Source organism: Clarias gariepinus, chromosome 14 (genome assembly GCF_024256425.1).
Source record: "Clarias gariepinus isolate MV-2021 ecotype Netherlands chromosome 14, CGAR_prim_01v2, whole genome shotgun sequence".
NCBI classification, from domain to species: domain Eukaryota; kingdom Metazoa; phylum Chordata; class Actinopteri; order Siluriformes; family Clariidae; genus Clarias; species Clarias gariepinus.
Window position 1 is genome coordinate 17,227,746 of NC_071113.1, and position 22,019 is coordinate 17,249,764.

The 22,019-nt window shown below is 35.0% G+C and overlaps 1 protein-coding gene across 1 annotated transcript; it reads right to left on the reverse strand.

The window, feature by feature from the left end:
• Positions 1 to 3,833: 3,833 nt before the first annotated feature.
• On the reverse strand, positions 3,834 to 11,936 carry kcnk1a (potassium channel, subfamily K, member 1a). Its single transcript, XM_053512331.1, has 3 exons — positions 11,357 to 11,936; positions 6,554 to 6,949; positions 3,834 to 6,416 (listed from the first exon to the last, which is right to left on the reverse strand). The coding sequence occupies exons 1-3, from the start codon at positions 11,709 to 11,711 to the stop codon at positions 6,163 to 6,165; spliced, it is 1,005 nt and encodes a 334-aa protein (XP_053368306.1). The 5' UTR covers positions 11,712 to 11,936; the 3' UTR covers positions 3,834 to 6,162.
• Positions 11,937 to 22,019: the final 10,083 nt, after the last annotated feature.

The window sequence follows — 22,019 nt, forward strand, 5'->3', positions numbered from 1 at the left end:
GAAAGATGGCCGGCGGTACTGGTGGGTGTGTTTGAGATAAGGGAGGGGGTAGCTGTACATAGGGGACTGATCAAGATGAACTTCCTCACCTCCTGGAGGCGACCTGTGCTTAGTCAGGTAAAAAGCTCTGCTCAATAATAAGCAGCTAGACACATTTAGATGAATAATAGCACAGGGAGAAACATTCATGTTCACACAGCTCATCCTCAACTCCATTAATATTTAGACTACAACAGAAACATGACTATATATATATATATATTTATATATATATATTAGTGCTGTCAAAATTAGTGCGTTAACGCATGCGATTAATTTGAAATATTTAATGCATTAAAAAAAATTAACGCAACAACTGCGGTTGCAGTTTTTTTTATTTCCTGTTGTGGCCGACGTGTGTTCAACGTGCAAAGAAGTATGGATTAGACCAAGAAAGGACTTTTAGACGGAAGGTTTCAGTATAAAACTCTGCCGGATGGTTCTGTGGATAAAACAAAAGTAATCTGTACATTTTGCAAAGACGAATTTAAATACCACAGAAGTAATTCGTCTTTGACATATCACTTAAAAGCAAAACACCCCACCGAAACAATCTCTACAGGGCCTCGCCAATGTAAATTGCATTGATTGTTTTGAAATTCAAATGACACAAATGGCACATACCTGTGTTTTTATTTCTGTAATAAATATGGCTTTCAAGCCAACAGTTAATTTGGAGAATATTGATGGTTTATTGCAGGTATGTTGTTTACATGAGAAAATCTGTGTTACAAGTTAAACAAAAATTCCAATAAACATTCATATTTGAATTTAAATAGTTTCATTATCTTGAGTTTACATTAATTATTTACATTTAAATATCCAAAAAGTTTCAGTCTTTTAATTGTGATTAACCGCGATTAATTGCAAAAAATTTAGCGATTAATTAGTTAATTTTTTTTAATCGATTGACAGCACTAATATATATATATATATATATATATATATATATATATATATATATATATATATATATATATATATATATATAAAAAATCAAAAAGGACTTTACTTTTATAATTGATACTACTAGCCTACTGTGTTATCATATAGTAGTAAACCTACTTCTTATGAACTAATGCAAAAATTTTCAGGCACGAATTATGGCAAAACAATCTCAGTTTACTTACTGTTCATTATAATTTCTGTTGATTTACTATAAAATGCTACAACCTGTGATTTGACCTACTCTCCCCTATATCCATACCAAAATATGACACTTTCCCGAGGTTGATAGTGCATTGTCCATGTTTAAAATGAAATTATCGGTCATAGATTTTCTCCATCACTCTTTGCGATCTTATTTCCTTGTTTATTACAGTGCATCAGACAGAAATCTGTTCATATGTGCGGAATTGCAAAACCAGAAACAATATTTTTTTGTGGTTTGTATTTTTTGTGTGAGGAAATTTTGAGTAGGCAAATCACCTACCTAATGGAAATGAAAGGAAACTGAACTCAAAGCTCTATTTATTTACATGTAAAATTCCACACAGACAGTACTCAGCTCAGGATTAATCTCTAAAATCATGATGTACTAATCCAGTCTGCTTTAACTTATGTGTAATATGCTTGCCATGTATGCTGTTAAAGTATATTGCAGCCTTGCAACAGCTTCCTGATCCTGTTAAGACTATTTGAAAGATTATATATAAAAAGGATACATTTTTGAAGATATTCTGTATTTTTTGTTAACCTACCTGTGTATGGAAACTTTGCAGATATCCTGTAAAGGTTGGCCCAAGTCTGGCTTCATAGGCATTTTTTCTTTCTATATTTTTTCTTTTTTGTGTTAATAAAATATTTTATATATTTCCATCATAAGATTAAGAAAAGCACATATAATGAAAAATATAATATATAAGTTTACATATAAAATTATTTAATACATGTATTTATTTTATTTTTTTTTCCTAAGGCATTTACAGAGCCTTGCAAAAGTATTCATACTCCTTGAATTTTTCCACATTTTCTCATGTTAAAACCACAAACGTAAATGAATTTTACCAAGATTTTATGCGATAGACGAACACATAATGACACATAATTGTAAGGCGAAAGAAAAATGCAATTTTTTTTTTTTTTTTTATAAAAATTGGAAAAGTGTGTGCATTTGTATTTAGCCCCTTTTGCAGTTTGCGACAAGTCATGTGGGGGACACAGCAAATATGTGGAAGAAGGTGCTCTGGTCAGATAAGACAAAAATTTGGACCAAAATGCAAAACGCTGTGTTTGGCGGAAAACTAACAACAACCACTAACAACATGGTGATGGCAGCATGGGGATGCTTTTCTTCTGCAAAGACAGAAATTGGTCAAGTTGATGGGAAAATAGATAGAGCCAAATACAGGACAATCTTAGAAGAAAACCTGTTAAAGTCTGCAAAAGACTTGAGACTGGGAAGGTTCACCTTCCAGCAGGACAATGACAACTTACAGCCAGATACAATGGAAAACTTTAGATCTAAGCATATTAGTGTGTTAGATTAGCCAAGTCAAAATACAGACCTAAATTCAATTAAGAATCTGTGGCTAAATAAAATAAGAAAATTGCTGTTCACAGACGTGCTCCATCCAATCTGACTAGGCTTGAGCTATTTTGCAAAAAAGAATGGGAAAAATTTTACTCCCTAGATATGCAAAGCTAGTAGAAACTTCCCCTTAAAGACTTGCAGCTACTGTATAATTGCAGTAAAAGATGGGGCCGAATATAAATGCACATCACATGTTTAAGATTTTTATTTGTTAAAAAAAATATCATTTTCCTTTATAATTCACAGTTATGTGCCTTGTTTTGGTCTATCAAATAAAATCCCAATAAAATGCATTTATGTTTACTTTGCATTTTAAGACCTGTGGTATCAAGTGTTCTTGTATTGAGTATTTAAGGTTTTTTTTTTTGTATTTTTATTTTATTTAATTGATAAGCTTATAAGTGCCTAAGATTCCTGGGATAGGCCCCAGGTCCCCACGACCCTGAATAAAGGATAAAGCAGTATAGAAGATGAGTGAGTGAGTGAGTCAGTGATGAACTTATTAACCAGATGACATTGTATAGAACTTTGGCCAACACTTTAATGGTGACTTGTCCTGTTTTGTCTAACAAGCCTGAAAAGACAAAGAAATGACTGAAGCAAGTGAAGGTGTTGTTATTGAAGCATATATTCATTTAGTATGGCTTGCCAAAGACCAGCGGTTGTAAGAAGATACCTGGGTAATCAGATTTTCTGGTTGCCAAGGAAACATCAATGAAAGTAATATGAAAATGTTTGTAATGAGCATTATGGTGATACATAAGTCTTCCCGATCTTCTTCTGTAGAGATAGCATTGTTCTTTACTCTGAAGTCGAGAATGCAGAACACACTTTTGATATTCATCAGTTTAAACTCAATGACAACAGCAGTTTTTTTTTGAAAGCTGTTAACCCTGATACACTTTCGGCATGACTATTAAAGTCATCATCATACACTTCCTCCAACAGTGTACACATTCCTGCTAACAGACCTCAGCAGGCATATTGGTACACTGTCAACACACAGTACAGCTGCTGCTGGTCACAAGGCCTCAGTAATCCAGCAGTTCACCCAAACATGGGTACATGTCCTCGCAGTGACCTCACTGTCTACAGGGCTGTGTTTGTACAAGTCTGACATGTGGCTGATGAGTACAGTGTTTACATGACCAACAACAATATAGAGACACTAGTTTATCCCCTGGGTGACATTATCTTTTACAGATGAGTGAAACTCTTTAATAAAGTTGAGTCAATCTACTGAACACATTTTACAGTTTAAATTTCAGCACACTTTATTCACAATTTTGAGGATTTACAAATGCTAATTCTAATATACAGTACAAAATGATCATATGAATTTACTTGCAGTGATTTTTCTTTAATACCCTGTCTAAAAGAATACACCTTCCAGAACTGTAGCATATGTGCTATCAGTGTTGCAACAAACATTACACAAACAAATTGCAAAAAATACAGTTTTTATCAAAACAATTTTCCCATAGTCTGCAAAGCTGATACGGTCCTTCATTGTAACTCTTATACAATGCAAAACAGCGCCCCCATGTGAACAACTACAATATACACTACAACATCAACTTTTACAGCATAAGAATCCAGTATATTTGAGTTAACACAAATCTTACATCAACCAAGGATATGTGGTGTGTTTTCTCTGCTTTAACGATGTGCCTATATCTTACAGATGTGCCTATATTGCATCATTTATCTAACATGTACTCTGTATTTGTATTGTAAGTCTGTATTTACTCAGGACATGAACTACCATGATCATATAACAGTAAAGCAGCAGTCAAATGTATAGATACACCTGTTTAAAGGTACAGTATGAAACCTTTTTTAGTATAAATATTCTTCAAAACGTCTTAATGTGCAGAGGTTCTGTCAAAAGCACTGCAGATATTCCCTTTTAAATGTTTTTAAGTAAAACTAATCAATTAAACATGTCAATGCTACTGCTCTAATCCAGTACGGGGTGGTAATTCACCTTTGATCTAGTTTTCCAACTGCCAATAAATATAAAAGAAGAAGGGTTCAGCTCCAGTGTTGCCAGATTGTCATCACAAGCAGGAAATTAAAATACTTTCATAGAATAATGTATGCACGTATACGTATTACTGAACCCCAGTAGGAGGTCTATTATTATTCCTACTTGGGCTATGCAAGATTTAGGCAGTGTGATCTGGCAACCCTGTTCATCTCTGTTGCTGAGTTCCAATTTCAGTTTTAGCTGAGACAATGTTGTTTTGTTTGTTTGTTTTTAAAGGGAGCAAGAAATTAAAGAGGTTTGAAGAAAATGGAAGAAAAGCTGAATTTCTACCTGTCTGTAAAACTTCTGCTTTATGGGCAAGTTGTAAATTTAATCATTAAATAGTTTGAGGTCGAAGTGGGTTTTCTTTTTTTTTTGTTTTTGTGACACATCCAAGCAAAACTGCTTTCCAAAGCATTTCTGGGGACGCGCAGGTCCCCGTGCTTTGTATACAAACTGCATTGCCTAGAACTACATCATGTACGCTGTTGTGTACTGGAATTTTCCATATAGTTGTGTTATTTTTATAGACATGTAGTGGGACAGTCAGCTCAGTGAGTTACAATATTTATAGCTCACTAGTTGAATGTTTTAGTGTCTACTGCCAGACAGGGAGAGAAAGCAGTATTATTAAATCGTGTGCGCATTCTTGATGAGCCAGGTAATGGGCTGAGCATAGCAGAGGGCTGGGTGGAGATGCAGTCAATACATTTGTTATTCTCCTGTTAGCACTGGCTTCTTAAAAGTTGCACACTATTTGTTGCACATTACTTAAATACATTTTTACTCTATAGGCTTTTTCTTAAAACATAGTTCACTTTATATTTCTTAAAATTATAATCAGAATCTCAAATGAATGATTGTAATGTATGACTTCCCTTACCAAATGAAAAAGTCCTCTGCAAGAGGGAATGTAAAAACGATGTAAAGCTGTGATCAAGACTACAAAGAAGCTGTTTTTACAGTTTCATCGGTTTAACACTTAATGGTTACTGCATTACCCTATACAGCTTAATGTATCATTTGTGACTGTTAATACTAAATATGAAAAATAATTAAATTAGGAAAACCTCTCAGAGTAGGTGTGCTTTGACCAGGGTTTTATACTGTATGTATAATAACAGCTCAGTTACAGTGGTGGCACTGGTAACACATACACACATGAAAAAAGTGCTTAATTAGGTATCTCTCTCAGTACTCATTCATAGGATGAACCATGGCTTTCTTGACCTTGTTAATAATCAGTAGCCAAGGTTCATATCCCAATTTTAATTCCCTTTAAATCTGTTAACTTACTATATTTAACTATATGTCCCTATAGATATTTACTACCTAAAGATTAGAGCAAATTAAAGTTTACTAAACTTGTCAAGATTTAACATGATTTATTTCCTGTTTAATAATTTAATATTACACAAGGACAAGCTATATTATTGATACTACAATCATATGTCCATTTTAACAAAAGTCATAACGTAGTCCAGCCATTATTTCAAGTACCACTAATCCAATTCAGAAGCATTTGATCGTTGACTACAATATCTAAATCTTGCTTAGGATCTTACCTAACAACAGGGGTGTCACTGGTTGCTATGGGGGATATGTCAGGGGAAAGATCTGTCTTATAGTCTCTGACTGAGGCTCCTTGATCAGACATAGATGTAAAAGAGAGATGATCATGTTCCATGATTGTAAGCTGGTCTTCTGATCTCTCTTTCTTGAGATAGAATACCTTCCTTAGTTTCTTAAATTGTTGAAGCTCACACAATGTCTCCAAAACCACCAGCATGGCAATTAGGCCCAGTAAGAGATAGACTAAAGAGAAAAGAAAGACATATACAGTAATAATAGTAATATACTTAACATAAGGATACTGATAATTTAATTTACTTTAAATTCATGAACTTTACCTGGCTCATTTAATTTACATAAAATTAAACTTTAATACTCACAAGTAATGGCCACTTTATAGAGCTGCCTGAACTTCTGGTTGTAGCCCTCTCCTGGCACATAGTCTCCCAGACCAATAGTGCTGAGTGAGATGAAGCAGAAGTAGAACGACTCCAGGAAGTTCCAGTTTTCCTCCATTACAGAGAAGATTACAGCAGGGATGAGAAAAAAGCAGGAGATCAAGACGGCAGCTAAAACAAACGCATGCACGCTTGAAACCAGAGACTTAGACAGACCCCAGCGGTGCTGTATGAAGGCCACAGGGCGTCGAGTGCTGAACAGCATGACCCGCTGCACCACTGCGGTCAGGAACAGTAGGGTAAATGGGATACCAATCACAGAGTAGAAGATGCAAAAGGCTTTTCCCTCATCCGACAAGGGCACTGTGTGGCCATACCCTAAAAGCACAATAAACACAGACTGAGTGAGATATGCACTTTTCTGCATAGAAATATAACATGTGCATTACATGTATGGGGATTTTTGCTCAGCAGTGTCTCCACGTCCAGGCAAGCCTAAGACCAAACATTTCCTGACTTTAATAATTACATTATAAAAAAGAAATATAGAGAGCATGCCAAGGTCTGGTTTGTAAAGTTGAGTAAACCTAAATAAACGTCAAGTATATTTCCTAATTATACTTTATGTAACAGGTGTATTAATATCAATGTGCTAGTATTATACTGGTAAATGTGCTACTTTAATACTTTTTGGGACTAAACTGGCCCACTTTGTAGGTTATAAAAGTATATATTAGTATAATTATAAGTATAATTAGGTGTAAGAGTAATAAGCTTGAAGTATACAAATATTTCAAATTTAGGTTTCAAAGTTACAATAAAGTGGACTACACACACACATCACAAGACATAAAAAAATATATTGTACTGATACCAAAACACAACAAACTAAACACACAGTCCTGATCTAGAAATGTTGAGATTAGAATTTGCTTCTCCAATATCACTGCCTAGCTGCCCACAAACCGATGGCATCTCAAATGACATTATCTATTTACATAAAAAAAAAAACATTCTGTCACTATCATGATTTTGCCAAAAGCTCTGGCTAAAATAAAAAAACTATGACTTTTTATAAGTGATCTCAATATGACTTCACTATGACCTCACCACACCTGACTGAGTCTGACTCATCATCTCCACCTCATACTGTACACTTTCTGAACGTTTTTCATGTTTGTACAACACAACCATGACATTATAAACAGGAAAGAAATATGAGCATTATAAGTTATCTGATACTGTTTTGTCAAAACTCTATGATTCTAACCATGTCATGAACAGATTACATAATAGCACTATGGAGGTGCTACTGTACCACTTTCTAGCCCAACTTGGATTGTTTATGCCATGCTTTAATATTTAAAATCTGACACCAAACCTGTCTAACTAAAAAAAATTTATTAGTCCATGGAAGATGGCAAGGTAAATTGTCAGGGTAGGTATAAGAAGTGTTTGGCATTGGGCATTCACTCTTCACTCTTCTTTTAAATAGAAAAACTGTTCACTACCTAAGTGACAGCACAATATCTGTGATTTCCAACGCAGAACTAAGTAGTATTGAATAACTTTTACGTTCATTAATTCTGCAGTGAAATGCTAGACTTGAATTTATATATATTATATATAGTTATATATAGTATATATAGTTAAAGACATAAAGCCAAGAGAACTAAGAACACCTAAACAATTTCTAGTATGGAATACCTCAGAGGCTCTTTCTGTCTCTCCTTCCCTGAGAACAACTAAATTCCAAATGGTCACACGGACAACCTCACCAATTCCTCTGTCATCTGCCACAAGATATCACAGTATCTGGGCCAACTTTGCCAGACTCTACAACAGCTCTCTACACCTACATGATTTTAAATGAATAAACCAGAACTCACATTTTATCCATCATTATTTGCATTGATACAATAATCACAGTATTATCTGTTGATATTTACTTTTTTTATTAGAGGTATCATGATACATTGTGACAAAATGCATAACAGTGATTTAATGATTAATCTAGCATATTAGAATATTTCATTTTAAGTTTGAGTAAATTACTATTCAACACATAATAAATACCACATATTTCCTAGACTAGTTCAGTAAATGCAAGGGAGAGACTGCTGACTTGACAGGTGTCTAGAAGATGATCATCGACACACAAGGGTGAGGCAGGGTAAGCTACGGAAGGTGCTGTATTGATGCATACTGTATTTATGGAAAGTTGACTGGAAGAAAATGTATGTTAGGAAAAGATGCACAAGCAACAGGGGTAACCACAGCTTTAAGAAAATTGTAAAGCAAAGCTGATTATAAAATTTGGGACATCTTTGCAAAGGGCAGAGTAAGACTTGAGGCACTGCATCAAGAGTCAACACTCACAGATGTCTTCAGGAACGGTTGCATTCCTAGTATCAAGCCACTCCTAAAGCATAGACAACAGCAGAAGGTTGTCATGAAGCTAGACTAGGAAGACAAAGTTCCCTTTTTTAGGCAAAGCAAAGTTTGTATTTCATTTAGAAATCAAGGTCCCAGATTCTGGAGGAAGAGTGAAGAGTTAATTGTAAAGAGGTAATTGTGTTAAAGGAACTGTGTTTAAATCCAAAGTCAACATAGCCGTCTAACAGGAGATTTTAGAGCACTTCATGTTTGCTTCTGCTGACAAACTTCATGGAGGTTCCAATTTCCTTTTACAGCAGGATTAGCACCTGCCTACAGTGCCAAAACTATTTCCTGTTGTGCTGATCAAGATATTACTGTGCTTGATTGATCAGCCAACTCGCCTGACTTGAACCCTATAGAGAATCTATTGTCTATTCTCAGGAGGAAAACGAGAAACACCCAACCCAACAATACAAACGAGCTGAAGGCTACTATCAAAGTTACCTTGTCTTTAATAACACCTCAGCAGTGCCTCAAGCTGATCGATTTCATGCCATGCTGCACTGATTTTATTTATTTATTTTTAGAATTTCGCATTGTAAATACTAATATTTTTGATTTTCAAGAGGTGAGAGGAGAGAGAGAGAGAGAGAGAAAGAGAGAGAGTGAGCAACTGCAAGATCTGATAGCCCAACAGATATTATACAGCATGTTACACAATTACACAACCAGGATAAGAGCTAGTCGATATTTTCAAACAACACCAAAGGTAAGCATTTCAGTTGTCATTATATTTTATTGCCGATACAGAGCTTAGGTTTCAGTCAGCCATCAAAATCATTTCACTAATTTAATAAAAATGTTGGGGAGAATTCATACTATACATGTAATTATTTGTAAGCTATGGTTATATTTAGCACTTCTAGTGCTAAAGATTACCCGGCAAACATTTGGACGTTTGATGACCGTTGAAATGACGTCCCTCCGACACGTTCCGTCATGGTTGGAAAATAGTTTCAAAATGGAAAGTTGAACGGACGTCTTTGACGTTATCTGATTCTCAGCAGCTGTCATCAAATGTCCAAAATATTTGCTGGGAAGGTATATATTGAACAACAAAGTAAACTAATTCACTTTGTTTACAATATTGGACCATTTCTGAATGTGATATTTAGTTTTATACACACAAAAATGCACTTGTATGATTCAGAAATTTTAAATGGGTTCCCTCACTATTATACATTTTCTTAAAATTCTGTTAAAAAATTATATAAGATTTCGATTGAAACAATGAAGCCAAGATCACAAATCAAATCATGACTGGAATGTATCATTACACCCATGATTATTATGCTGCTACATTTATATGCTGTTATTTTATGGTTTACCTTCTTATATATGCAAAAATATGCTCTTTATGCATTTATTCAGTACGCCAACTAGTTCATCCTCATTCTCCCCCTGTTGTTCTCTGTAGTCAGTGTGTACTGTGGTGTGGCTTTCTCTGTCAGATTTATTTACATTTCAAATGGACTTGCACTTAGTGTAGTGTTATGTATACTAAAGAGTAACATGTTGCACCACAGTTCTGGTGGAACAACATTTTATTTCACTGTATGCATGGATCTGGATGTACTGAGTAACTTCAGTAACTTGAACAGAATATCAGATGACGTTTAACATAGTTCCATCTTGGGTAGGTGTTAACCTGGGCATGTCCTACTATCTCTTAAGAGTGTACTTAGTCTAGGCTTTAGGACAAATCTCCTGGTGGTTCCTACAAGAAAAACAACTAGGTTGCTCATAGGACAGGGTGTTTCTGCACACATTGCCCTTTGATCTTTGTATATTATGCAGGATTAAGTTACTTAAGTCCAGGAAACACAATACCAAGTTTTCCTTTACACAACATTCAGTCCACCTGCAGTGCTGCTGCACCGGCCACAAAAAAAAAAAAAAAAAAAGTCCCTCTGTGCTAATGTTGGAGCATCCACATGCCCTTGCAGTGTAGCTGTCACCTTGCATTGATCAAAGATACCTGAGTCACTGGCCTTTACATTTAACTTGGGTTCTAATTTTAGCTATGTGAGATGCACCAAGATTAATGAAATGTGTCATTCACCATACCTGTCAAAGACTGGGAAAGTGCACTTTTAATTTATAGATGAATGCATGCAAGACATTTGCATGTAATAAAGAGGAGACCAGTACAGAAGAGTAAATGGTGCTACTGGTTGAGGCCTAGTGAATAACATAGCACAACACGTCAGAATTAAAGGCAGTCTGTCTCACGACGGTCGTCTCAGCAAACAGGAAGTGCTGTAAATATTTGATAGGAAAAGCTATTGTCTATCCACGAGTCTTTTTTTAAATTATTATTATTAATAATTTGACGGCTTAACTCACCTGTCGTGGAGAGCACTGTGCTTGCGAAAAACAGCGCTGAGGTAAAATCCCAGTTCCAGTTGGTCGCGTTGTTATTTAACACGGATACACCGTAATTACTCGCCTCCAGCGCTCGGGCCAGGAATGCCTCCAGTTTCTCCTCGGATAAGCACTCATTGTCTCGTAGAAACTGCTGTTTCGCGTCGCTAAGCTCTTGTCGAAGCAGGTCCTCATACGGCAGTTCCACCAGAGAGAAAACGACAGCTCCGAAAATTAAATATAACACATAGGCGAGGAGCAAAAGCAGAAAATACCACGTCGATTTGTTGGCTTCAATGAGACGCCAGCACCAGTTCCCACAAAGACACTCGATCATGGTTTTCTGTCACCGGAAGGATGATAAAGGTTACGAATACGACAGGTAGCGCGTATCGAATGTTTACACAATTAGCTTTATCGCCGTGTTGACAGGATGCTTTTTGGCTAACGTGTTGTGATGTGACGCTGAGGTGATGTGAGCAGTGTCGAGCGGACTAAGCGCATGGCGTCGCTTCCTTCCACGCGTCACCTCGCTCAGGTTCAGCCCATAGGACAGGCAGGGCGCGTCCCGTCTACTGCTGCTCATTCACCGTGCTGACGTTTACTGTAAACCTATTGTAGCAGTCGCTCAAGTGGTTTTAGACACAGAACTCGCCCTGCCGCCCGTCATAACTAAGTAAAAGGTCTTCTGGTGGTTATAATAATCAGTGAACTGGCTGAACTCGTTAAGCAAGATGCTGTTTTTTTTGTTTTGTTTTTTGTTGTTTTTTTTGACTGGTCGGGCACGATGTGTGAAAGAGAATGACTGTGTCAGTTAGGGAGAGTCGAGTTCCTTAGTTCTGCTTTAGGACAAAACTCTTACTGAAAGCATCCTTTCTCCTGGTTTGAATAAAAGCTTCTAGGCATGTAAAGGTTTTTTAAAGTACAAATAGGTGGGATCGTCAGTTTCAGTTCCCTGCAATTTCATCACGTATTATATGAATGTAAATTTTTTTATCACTGTGACTATTGTGCATGAACCTATTCTACACAAGTGAGTCAGTTCAGGAAAGTGTAGAAAGTGTTTTTAGGCCCAGCTGTTATACAGGTGCACACATAAAGTATACAGTTACGATTAAAGTACACTTTTTTTCTATGCATGGTTTGACAGTCTACCAGTCTTCGGGGTTTGAATTTTACTGCAGGTCTGTGTGTATGGAGTTTGCATGTTTTAATGTGCTTTGTGGGTTTTCTACACATTCCATCATTGGATAGATCCTTACACTAGTATCCTTACACATACATTTGTTGTAGGCTGATTGTGGATGTGTAAGTGTTTGCATGCCTGTTGGTTGCAAAAGTTTCAGCCATAAGCAATATGCCTCATTCCCTCGCAGTGCGTCATTTCAGCCAATTATTAGTTAATGATGACACTTTAAGAATAGTATAGAACAGATAGTACAGCAAGAAAGTAGGCTTGACTAATAAAGCAGTATTAAACTTCCAGCAACACTGTTGTATCTGCTAAACATTTATCAGGGTTACACAATCCACATCATGAGTTCTGCAGCCATCACTTACTGTAGTGTCAATACTGCAACAGCACTGCTTCCTGCTGTCCACCCTACACTTTCCTCTGTGGCATCTCTTATATGTAAGCTGTAAACCAGGGGTGTCAAATCAGATCCAGAAAGGGCCATGTGGGTGTAGCCTTTTCATTCCAACTAATCAGAAGCCATGCCTGTTTAATTGTTGTTGGCCTTTAAAAGACTATCAGGCGTGCCTGTTAAAATGAAAGCCTGCACCTACACTGCCCTGCCTGGATCCAGGTTGACACCCCTGCCATAAACTGTGGACCCTAACTACTGATCAGTTAATGAAAGGTGGCCAGTAACAAATCTTTCAGCTGTTTTAGGCCATTTCTAGAAGGTAATAGTATATGTCAGATCTCTAGCTCTGTAAAAAGTAAGAAGCAAGTCTACCAAGTTTATAGTGGATACCATCTGCCAGATTCATGCCTACCAAAGATGCCATAATACATAATAATTTAAAACAACAATACATGTTGTCGATTTAACAAAATTATTCAAATATTTAAAACTATTTAAATATTTAAATATATGTTTTATATACGTGTATTAAATATATGTTTTACCTGCATTTCACAATTTGATAAAAAGGCCTTTTAATTCTTCACAAATAACATTCATGTGCCTCATAGTTAATTAGGGAAAAAACCATCCCTGATCCACTTTATCTCATGATCTAGTTTTCTCCTGAACTAAAATGCCTATTATAATCTCACGAACAGATGGCAAATGAGCGTGAGGAAGTCAAACAAAAATAAGGAAATAAGAAGAAGCAGGTGAATTGTAAGCCACAAAGTAATCTAATGATAACTAAATTTCATTTTGGGGAAGCAATGAGCTAGAATTGGTAAACAACTGTTATTTTTACTTCCTTGGAATTAAATCATCATTAGTGCTTATACATAAATTTTTGCTTTACCTAACATTTATGGAATAAAGCTAAATATTACTGCTGCTGGGCTGAGAATTGTTCTGAAATTCTTTTGTACATAAAGTATTCATAATACATTGACTTCATTGTTTTAGAGTACAAACACCCAATGCTGGTCATGAGAACTGCTTTAAATATAGACAGTAAAATTAATTAATAACAGTTACAGTTGTTATATTAGAGTCAAATTAAAAACTTGTGCTAACAATCAACAATCAGGAGGTAAGCAGGATCTTAAAAAATTAATTGAATAGTGCCTGCAAAAAAAACTATAAAATATTTAAAAGCACTTCTAACTTACAATTTATGACATGGCCTTAAGAAGTGGCATTTAAGGGGAACTATATTGGTCAGATGAAGATCTGAAAAATCTCTCTAGAAACTGAAACTAAAAAGAAACCTTCAAAAGGACAACGTTACAAAACATACCCGAAAATTCATGAATCTTTTCAAAGAATGTAAGCTTGAACTTTTTCCTAGCTGGCTGAAGGAATTTGGAATAAGTATAAAACTGGTAAGGTATCCAAACTTTTGCATATGAAATAATAATTTGACCATGCGTGCCCAAAAAAAGTTTGCTTAAAAGTTTCCAATCTTTACTACTAATAATAATAAAATAAAATTTGAACTTGAATAAAAAACACTAGCTGGTTTTTAACAAACAATTCTTCAAACACCAGAGGGAGCTATATGTCCAAAGTAAGGTGTGAAGGACTAAATTGTTTTTTTAAAGGGTTGAGTTAGCAAGTTAGCATTGTATTTATATGTACATATGGTATGAAATAGCTTTATAAAAAAAAAAATTGCCTTTCATAATGTAAAATCTAGATTAGTCTGACCAGCTGCCAAAGCACAAACTGAGATAGTTAAACTGGTAGACCATTTTTCCAGCTGCTAAATATTGTTGCTGCTAAATAAATCACTGAAAATTTGTGATATTTCCAATTTACTTATTGTTCTGTGGTGTTAAGTAACGCATTAGTTCCTTAAAATAAAGCATTAAGCATTAGTAGTGATAGTTTAAATATTACCATACCATTGCTGACAGTGCAATAACGTTAAAGGCTGATAAAATTTTTACCACACAATAAGCAGGTACAAGAATACATTGCTGGGGATGTCCAGATAGGCTTAGATTTTGGCTTTTTCTAAATTTGTTTGCTGATCAGCTCTAGAATTAATGTTTATTTATAAGGAATTAGTTAAAGTTGTTTTAATAACCTAAACGATGGGGAAATGAAAAAAATTAATTAAGAGAAAACAAAAAGAAGAAACGGAAAAAAATATGCAACACATTCAACCTAACACTGCTGTTTTGCTGAGAATTCTTCTGAAAGCCTTATTTGCTGTGGTTTCAGGCATGTGTTTATAATAACATTTATGAAAACATTTGTACAATTGTTTAATACGGTTCATTTCTCAGAGTGTTATTTCAAAAGACAAGATATGCTTCGCCACAGAATAAGCTACTAGCTAAATTCCTGAGCAAATTAGCTGAGACAAAAAACTAATCACTACAAGCCTAAAAATCTAAAAGGTCATAAATCGAAACTTGAATTCCAACACAACCATCTGTGCACAAAGAAATAATCATAAATGGAATTAAATTATAGTAGACAAATGCTTAGAAAAGAATACATAAGTTTTATGTTCAGTTTATGTAAAAATACATGAGTTGTCTTGTACGTAATGGATAAAATATATATGGAATTTAAATTCAGTGATTAGGATAAGAGAAGATACATAAAATCACTCAATCCAATAACTGAATGCAGAAATAAATAAATCATTCAGAAAATGTCATGATATCTGGATGTTAAATCAATTTACATCTGAAAACATAATGTTCAATATGCATATGGATAGTATTCTATAGTGACAACACTGACCTAATGTTTTACTTATAAAGTTACTTAAATTTACAGTCTGAAACTTTTTATTTATTAATTTTTTATTAATTTATTGATAGGTTTCAAAATACCAAAATAATTAGAAAATCCCTATTTTTATATGCCAGTCAATACTTTGATTAATATCTGCATGATAGTTTTTTTTTGTTTGTTTGTTTGTTTATTGTATTGGTGTTTTGAGTCCTTCAATACTTTCAGGATGCAGACTACAAGGGTTCATCAACAAACACCAGGAGTGACCTTGTAGATCCAGTTTAGGGAAATTTATTGAAAACTAGTAATGTGTAATTTTGGAAGGAAGGATCTGATTGGATTTATGAGGCTTTCAATAAATCTGTTGATTATTAGTCATAACCTTTAAATATATATATTTTTTTGATTTTTGCAATATATTATTTTTCTAATGTTTATAAGCTGCTCTGTTGAATTTTAATACAATTTATCATTGTAAAAGTCATGTCTGTTCATTATTTTTGCCAGAACTTCTATTGTTGCATTTTTTTTTTTTTTTTTTGCTTTAGTTTATTTATTTCTCCTGTAGGTCCTAGCCTTTTTTTTTTTTTAATAACTGAAGCATTTTTTGTTTATATTCCATTCTGATTTCTTTCCTCTACTTTGTCCTGGACATTTTTCTATCAGCTACAGTATGATTATGATCTGGAATACCAGTCAATAAGTGATATTGTGTGTATTTTTTTAATTGTGTTTAATTCCATAGAGGATTAAGGAGACTATATTTTGTATCCATTATGACTCTTTTCCTTCGTGCTTTATTTAATCACTTTAAATTTAAATCCTTCATAAGGAGCACTTTGTTCCATTATGTCATGTAAGAACATTGAACAGACGATCAAAGAACACATCTGTAGTTGTTGGCAGAGGATAAAATACAAATGCAATAAAAGATATTTTAGCGAATAGTGACATGCTGCAGAGTAGTAACATGAGGAATTTCAATTTGCTTACTCTGAATACCTTCCTTTACAGAAATCAGAGCCCTGCCCCCTATGCCCCCCTCTGGATTCTCTGTTATCTTTAAACATTATAGCCTGTTAATTGTAAGTTATGAAGTAAGTTTTACCAAAACTCACGTAACCATGTTAGAGTTACTCAATTAGTTCAGCTTCTGATATAGCACTCTTTGTATTTAAATGCCCAACACTTTTGTATAATTAAGGTAATGTTAAAGATCCAGTGAATAATTAATATAAAAGATCATGATTTAATGTGTCTTTTAGGATAAAACTGCAGGGCATTTCTTCTAAGTCTTCTAAGACTGTACACTTAAAATATGGGGAGGTAAAGCCTAAACTCAGAGGGCAGGGATACCTTAATGTGTTTAATTGTATTTCAGTAACATTTCATTAGGTAAAAGCCTTTTACAAACCGAAGAATATGTCTATGTTTAAACAACTCCATAACACATTAAGGCTCTTACTGTAACACTACATCTGTCTCTCTGCCACTGGCCTTATACAGTGACATAGAAAAAGCCAGGGCGCTACAGTAAATTACATGACCTATTTGCAGAGAACAGACATCCACTTTGATTTTATTCTCATTTGATACAATATAATGTCAAGGCACATATTACAGCATCTTCCAAACTATCCTATACAATATGTCTCTGGACAGGTTGTATTTAGCACGGTGTTTCTGGAAGTAACCTAATATAAGGCCAACTTTTTACAGATGGTTTATGCGGGACAGCAACAATATTAAATTGTTTTACTCTGCGCTGATCACAGTTGAAACAGTTGATCATTGTCTGTGTACATTTGTTGCAAAAGTACATTGATAACTCCCCAAGTTAGCCTAATTATTTGTTAGGGTCTGTGTTTTGGCAAAGGTCAATCACAGACTAGTGTTCTTTTAGTTGCAGGTTTTTGTCATTGAATGGGACCACATACAAAACATACATACCACTGCATATGTTTCAGGTTAAGAATAATTGCATTTTCCTGGCTCTACACAGCTCTCGGAACAAGCTAGTTTTCTTGGGGAGGTTCTGGTCCTGGCCAGAGTAGAGAAAGAGAGGGAGAGCTCCCAGATGGCGCTGGCTTCACTATATCTGCTGGATGGAAGAATCTGGAAAACCCATTCCTGCCAACAAGGCCACCCCACAGGGGTGTTTAAACTAGCCTAGGCTATGTGAAGACAGCAGGAGAATGCATGCTGTAAACTCATCAGAGGTATGAGAACCGTGTTACATTTGCTGATTTATATCTTCTTCTGCCCTTTTCAGGACTGCTCTATGACTGCTAAAGAAATACTTAGAATACAGTATGTGTATTTTCACACAGCAAACTTCCTGGTGGTGACTTAAGTCATTTAGCATTTATTTGTGTTCAGATGTTAATTCAATTAGCCCGGAGGATTGTGTAGTGTGCTCTCACAAGACTTATTAACAGCAACGAGAAGAGAATTACGATTCTCCTTTTCTCAAATGACCAATACATTAAGACAATTCTACATCCATAAAAAAATTAAGTCGAGTCATGTCTTAGCTCCTTATTCTATCTGCCACTGTCCTTCAGCACATTTCAGCTTATTTGAAAAATTAAGTCAGAAAGAAAGATAAAAGGAGCAAGCAAGAATGTCTTTGGAGATATAGAAATATGTTTGATTCTCTGTAAAACAAGAGAATTACAATAATAAGAAGAAGAAGAATACAGTAAATACTAGTTTTTCAATACAAATTTACTGATTTTGACTTTAAAAGATCAGTCTTTGCTCTCACACAGAAAATCCAATGGGTTTCTCAGTCCAGAAACTTCTGGTTTTAGGTAAGAACCCTAAATTACAAAAGAACACTTTGGTGTCAGTTTCTTTTGTTAGTATGTGTTATACTATTTACCAGATAAGTAGCGGACATGCTATTATAGGAAAATAATTACCGGTGCAATGAGCATCAGGATAACTCTTACAAAATTTTATAATTTTGATTATTATACCACCACAGTATTTTAATTGGTTATACAATAATACTGATGTGTAAGGTATTATTCAGAAACACAAATACAGCTACCACAGAAACTAACATGTACATAAATACTACCTAGATGTAAAATAACCACAGTCACTCGAGTGTTTAATTTTATATCACCAAGTACTAGCATTGCCCTAATAAATAGAAATATGACTTGACGTAATTCAAAAAAATTATCGCTTTAGAATCAGATAACTTAATAACTTATAGCATTAAATGGAGGTAGAATATATTCCACTAAAGCCCATCCACTAGATGTCAGTTAAGAGTTTCAAAGATAAAATTTATATAATTATAAATCAGTTAAAAGTTTGGGTATTTAAGGCTTCAGTGCTGGCTTTCAACATACAGTATATAGCATGTCAATGCAGATGAGCAACATCTTAATCATTCAATGGCCTGGGTTTGCTTGTGTCTAGGTTATTTTTGCTATACTAAATTGTCCGATAAAGATTTCCTTGAAAATAACTACCTCATTTCCTCATTAACTTACTCATTCTAATTCTTATCCTGTACAGGATCATAGGAAGCGCAGAGACTCTCCCGGGGGACTCGAAACATGATTGGACAGGATGCCAAGGTGTATGGTCAGTGTCATGGTGCATGGGGTGCCAAAAGGCAATAAAAATTTAAATCAACCATGAAATGAGAGACATCAAGAAACTTATTGGATTTTTCTGAAAGACAGCACTATGCATAGCCGAGCAGTCTTCTTGTTTCTTGGAACATTAATGAACATAATCATACTCATTCATTCCATCCATCACTTGTCTTGTTTCATGCATCCTTTTTTCCATATCCTTAAATGATCCCAGTCCTAAAGTGTACAAAAGTGGGATTAATGGGAATAATTAAGTATGATTGCTCCATCATTCTGTGCTTTTTGCAAGTAGTTTAAAGCATATACTTTTTTATCTGTTAATCGTCAAAAGTGTTTGACATTTCAGGGTCACTCAACTATCTAGCTTTGGAGAAATGTGAAAAGGCACAGATGTTGCTCTAATAGCTCCAGACTGTATTACAAACATGCTGGATTAATATGAGGAAATGATTAATCATATAATGGCTGTAGACTGGGTGCTAACTGGGAAACTGATGCCAACTGAGCAGTCCAGTATGTCTGACTCTGTGACTGATTATGGGGCAATCTGTTAATTTTATCAAGTCTGTCATAGTTATTGTATCTAAGGTGAAGGTGTTTGTACTTGTCTAGTTACATGGCGGGATACATGTTATATACTGTATAAACAAAAAAGTGCACATGCTGGCTAGTTTTGCTGGAAGATTAATAATTACCAAACCTTTGAGGTGATTTCATTGTTGGAATCTTATGAATATGTTAATTTGTTAGCCTTTTCCCTGTTCTCCTCAAACTTTTTGTATGTATAAAAATAAAGACTTTCAGACAGGTGGTAAAGTCATTACACTACAACGGGGCATCCATTGGTTTTGGTTTTTATTTTTTTATCTTTTGTAATGCAGGTAATAGGATATGGTTTTTTATGGTCACATTATAACATGTAAACCTTAAACTTTGTCCTTAATTTCAGGAAAATCCATTTTCATTACCTCATTGTGCTATAGCAAGGACATCCATCTGGTGTTACTATACTGGTCTGAGGAGGCTCATTGAAATGGAAAACGTTTTCTTTTCCACTTGGCCTCCAAAGGATTGTTCCACTGCTGCCAAACAATAGATTGAATGGAATATGTTGGTAAATTAAGTTAATACACAGTATGCTTTTTAATAGGTCAGAACATACCGTGCATGTCGTTTTTGTCACTTAGTTATTTGTAGTTTTTGATTCACTTTAATCTCTTCAGTCAGCCAGAGAAAGAACCAGCATATCAGCACATAATGGCATAAAGGAGATCTGGTTGCTTTTTGGATACTATTTGGTTTGCGTTTGAGGAAAGTGTGAAGGCTTGTGGTGGAATGGAATGATATGAATCTGATTTCTGATGCGTTCTGGAAGGTCCTGTTTTATTGCTACTCATTTCTACTGTACTACAGCTTCCTCGTGCTGACACAAGAATTAACATCAGAGTCAGTGCAGCTTAAGTGTTCTTGGCTTATACAGTAGCACACGGATATCAGGAACGGCTTGTTCCTCGGGCTCTCAGGCATTCCTTTTGTTCATCCTAGTACATAAATCAAGTAAACTGAGAAAACTTATGCCTCTTTTACAAAAACAGGAAAATAATTAAAATGTAATTCTTTTCTCTTTGAGTTCTTTCTGTATCACTGCAGAACATCAGTTACTACGTTGTAAAACGGATGACCCAATAGGTACAACTACATTAAATCTCTAGCTTTCTATTGAGAAAGTTAAACTCAAATTTGGCTTCATAAAAATTGTCATCAAAATGGTTATAGTTTGAAAAGTGTTTATGTGATTGTTCTAGCATGATTGTAGCAGTTAAGTTTGGTCAAAGGCAAACAATAAAAGTCAGAGCCTTTTATTAGTCATTTGCACAATTGTCACATGGAAAACTGTGCATTTAAATTATTGCAGTAGCTCAGACAAAGTCTATATTACCATATAACATCTAGTGAATAAAATATACAAATGCAAATAGAAATTATACACAGAAATGTATAAAAAAATATATGCATAATATGGGTGAGTAAACAGAATAGTGGGCAAAAAAGTGGGCAATTTGCAAAATAGTGTTCGAAAAAGATTAAAAATTACACCTTTTTGGAAACATAGACTTCTAAGCCAAGGAGACTTACAGTACTGTATATTGAGGGCAATGTTATAGATCAATGAAAAACTGGTGATCAGAATTCTCTTGAGGATGTGAGTGTGACACTGAACTAAAGTAAAAAATTTTTGCCACGTAATGTTGCTGAGCCTAGACCTGACCAACTAAAGCAACCTCAGATCATACGACTGCTTTGAGAGGCTCGTACAGTGGGCACTTCATGATGGGTGCATTGTTCTTCTTACCATGATGCTCCCGTCGCACTTGATCACTAGACTCACTAGATCACACAAACTTTTTCCATTGTGCCAAACCTAATCTTTATGCTCCCTAGCAAATTTAAGCTTTTTTTTCTCGTTAGTCTAGCTAACAAGTAGTTTTTCTATGTCCATGCAACTGTTTAATCCCAATCCTGTGAATTCTCATCACACTGTGTGTATGTATGGAAATTCCCTATCTTTTCCCTACTTTCCCTATCAAATCAAGTTTCATGCCAAATTACATATTGTTGTTTTTAAAGTAAAAAAAAGAAGTTAAC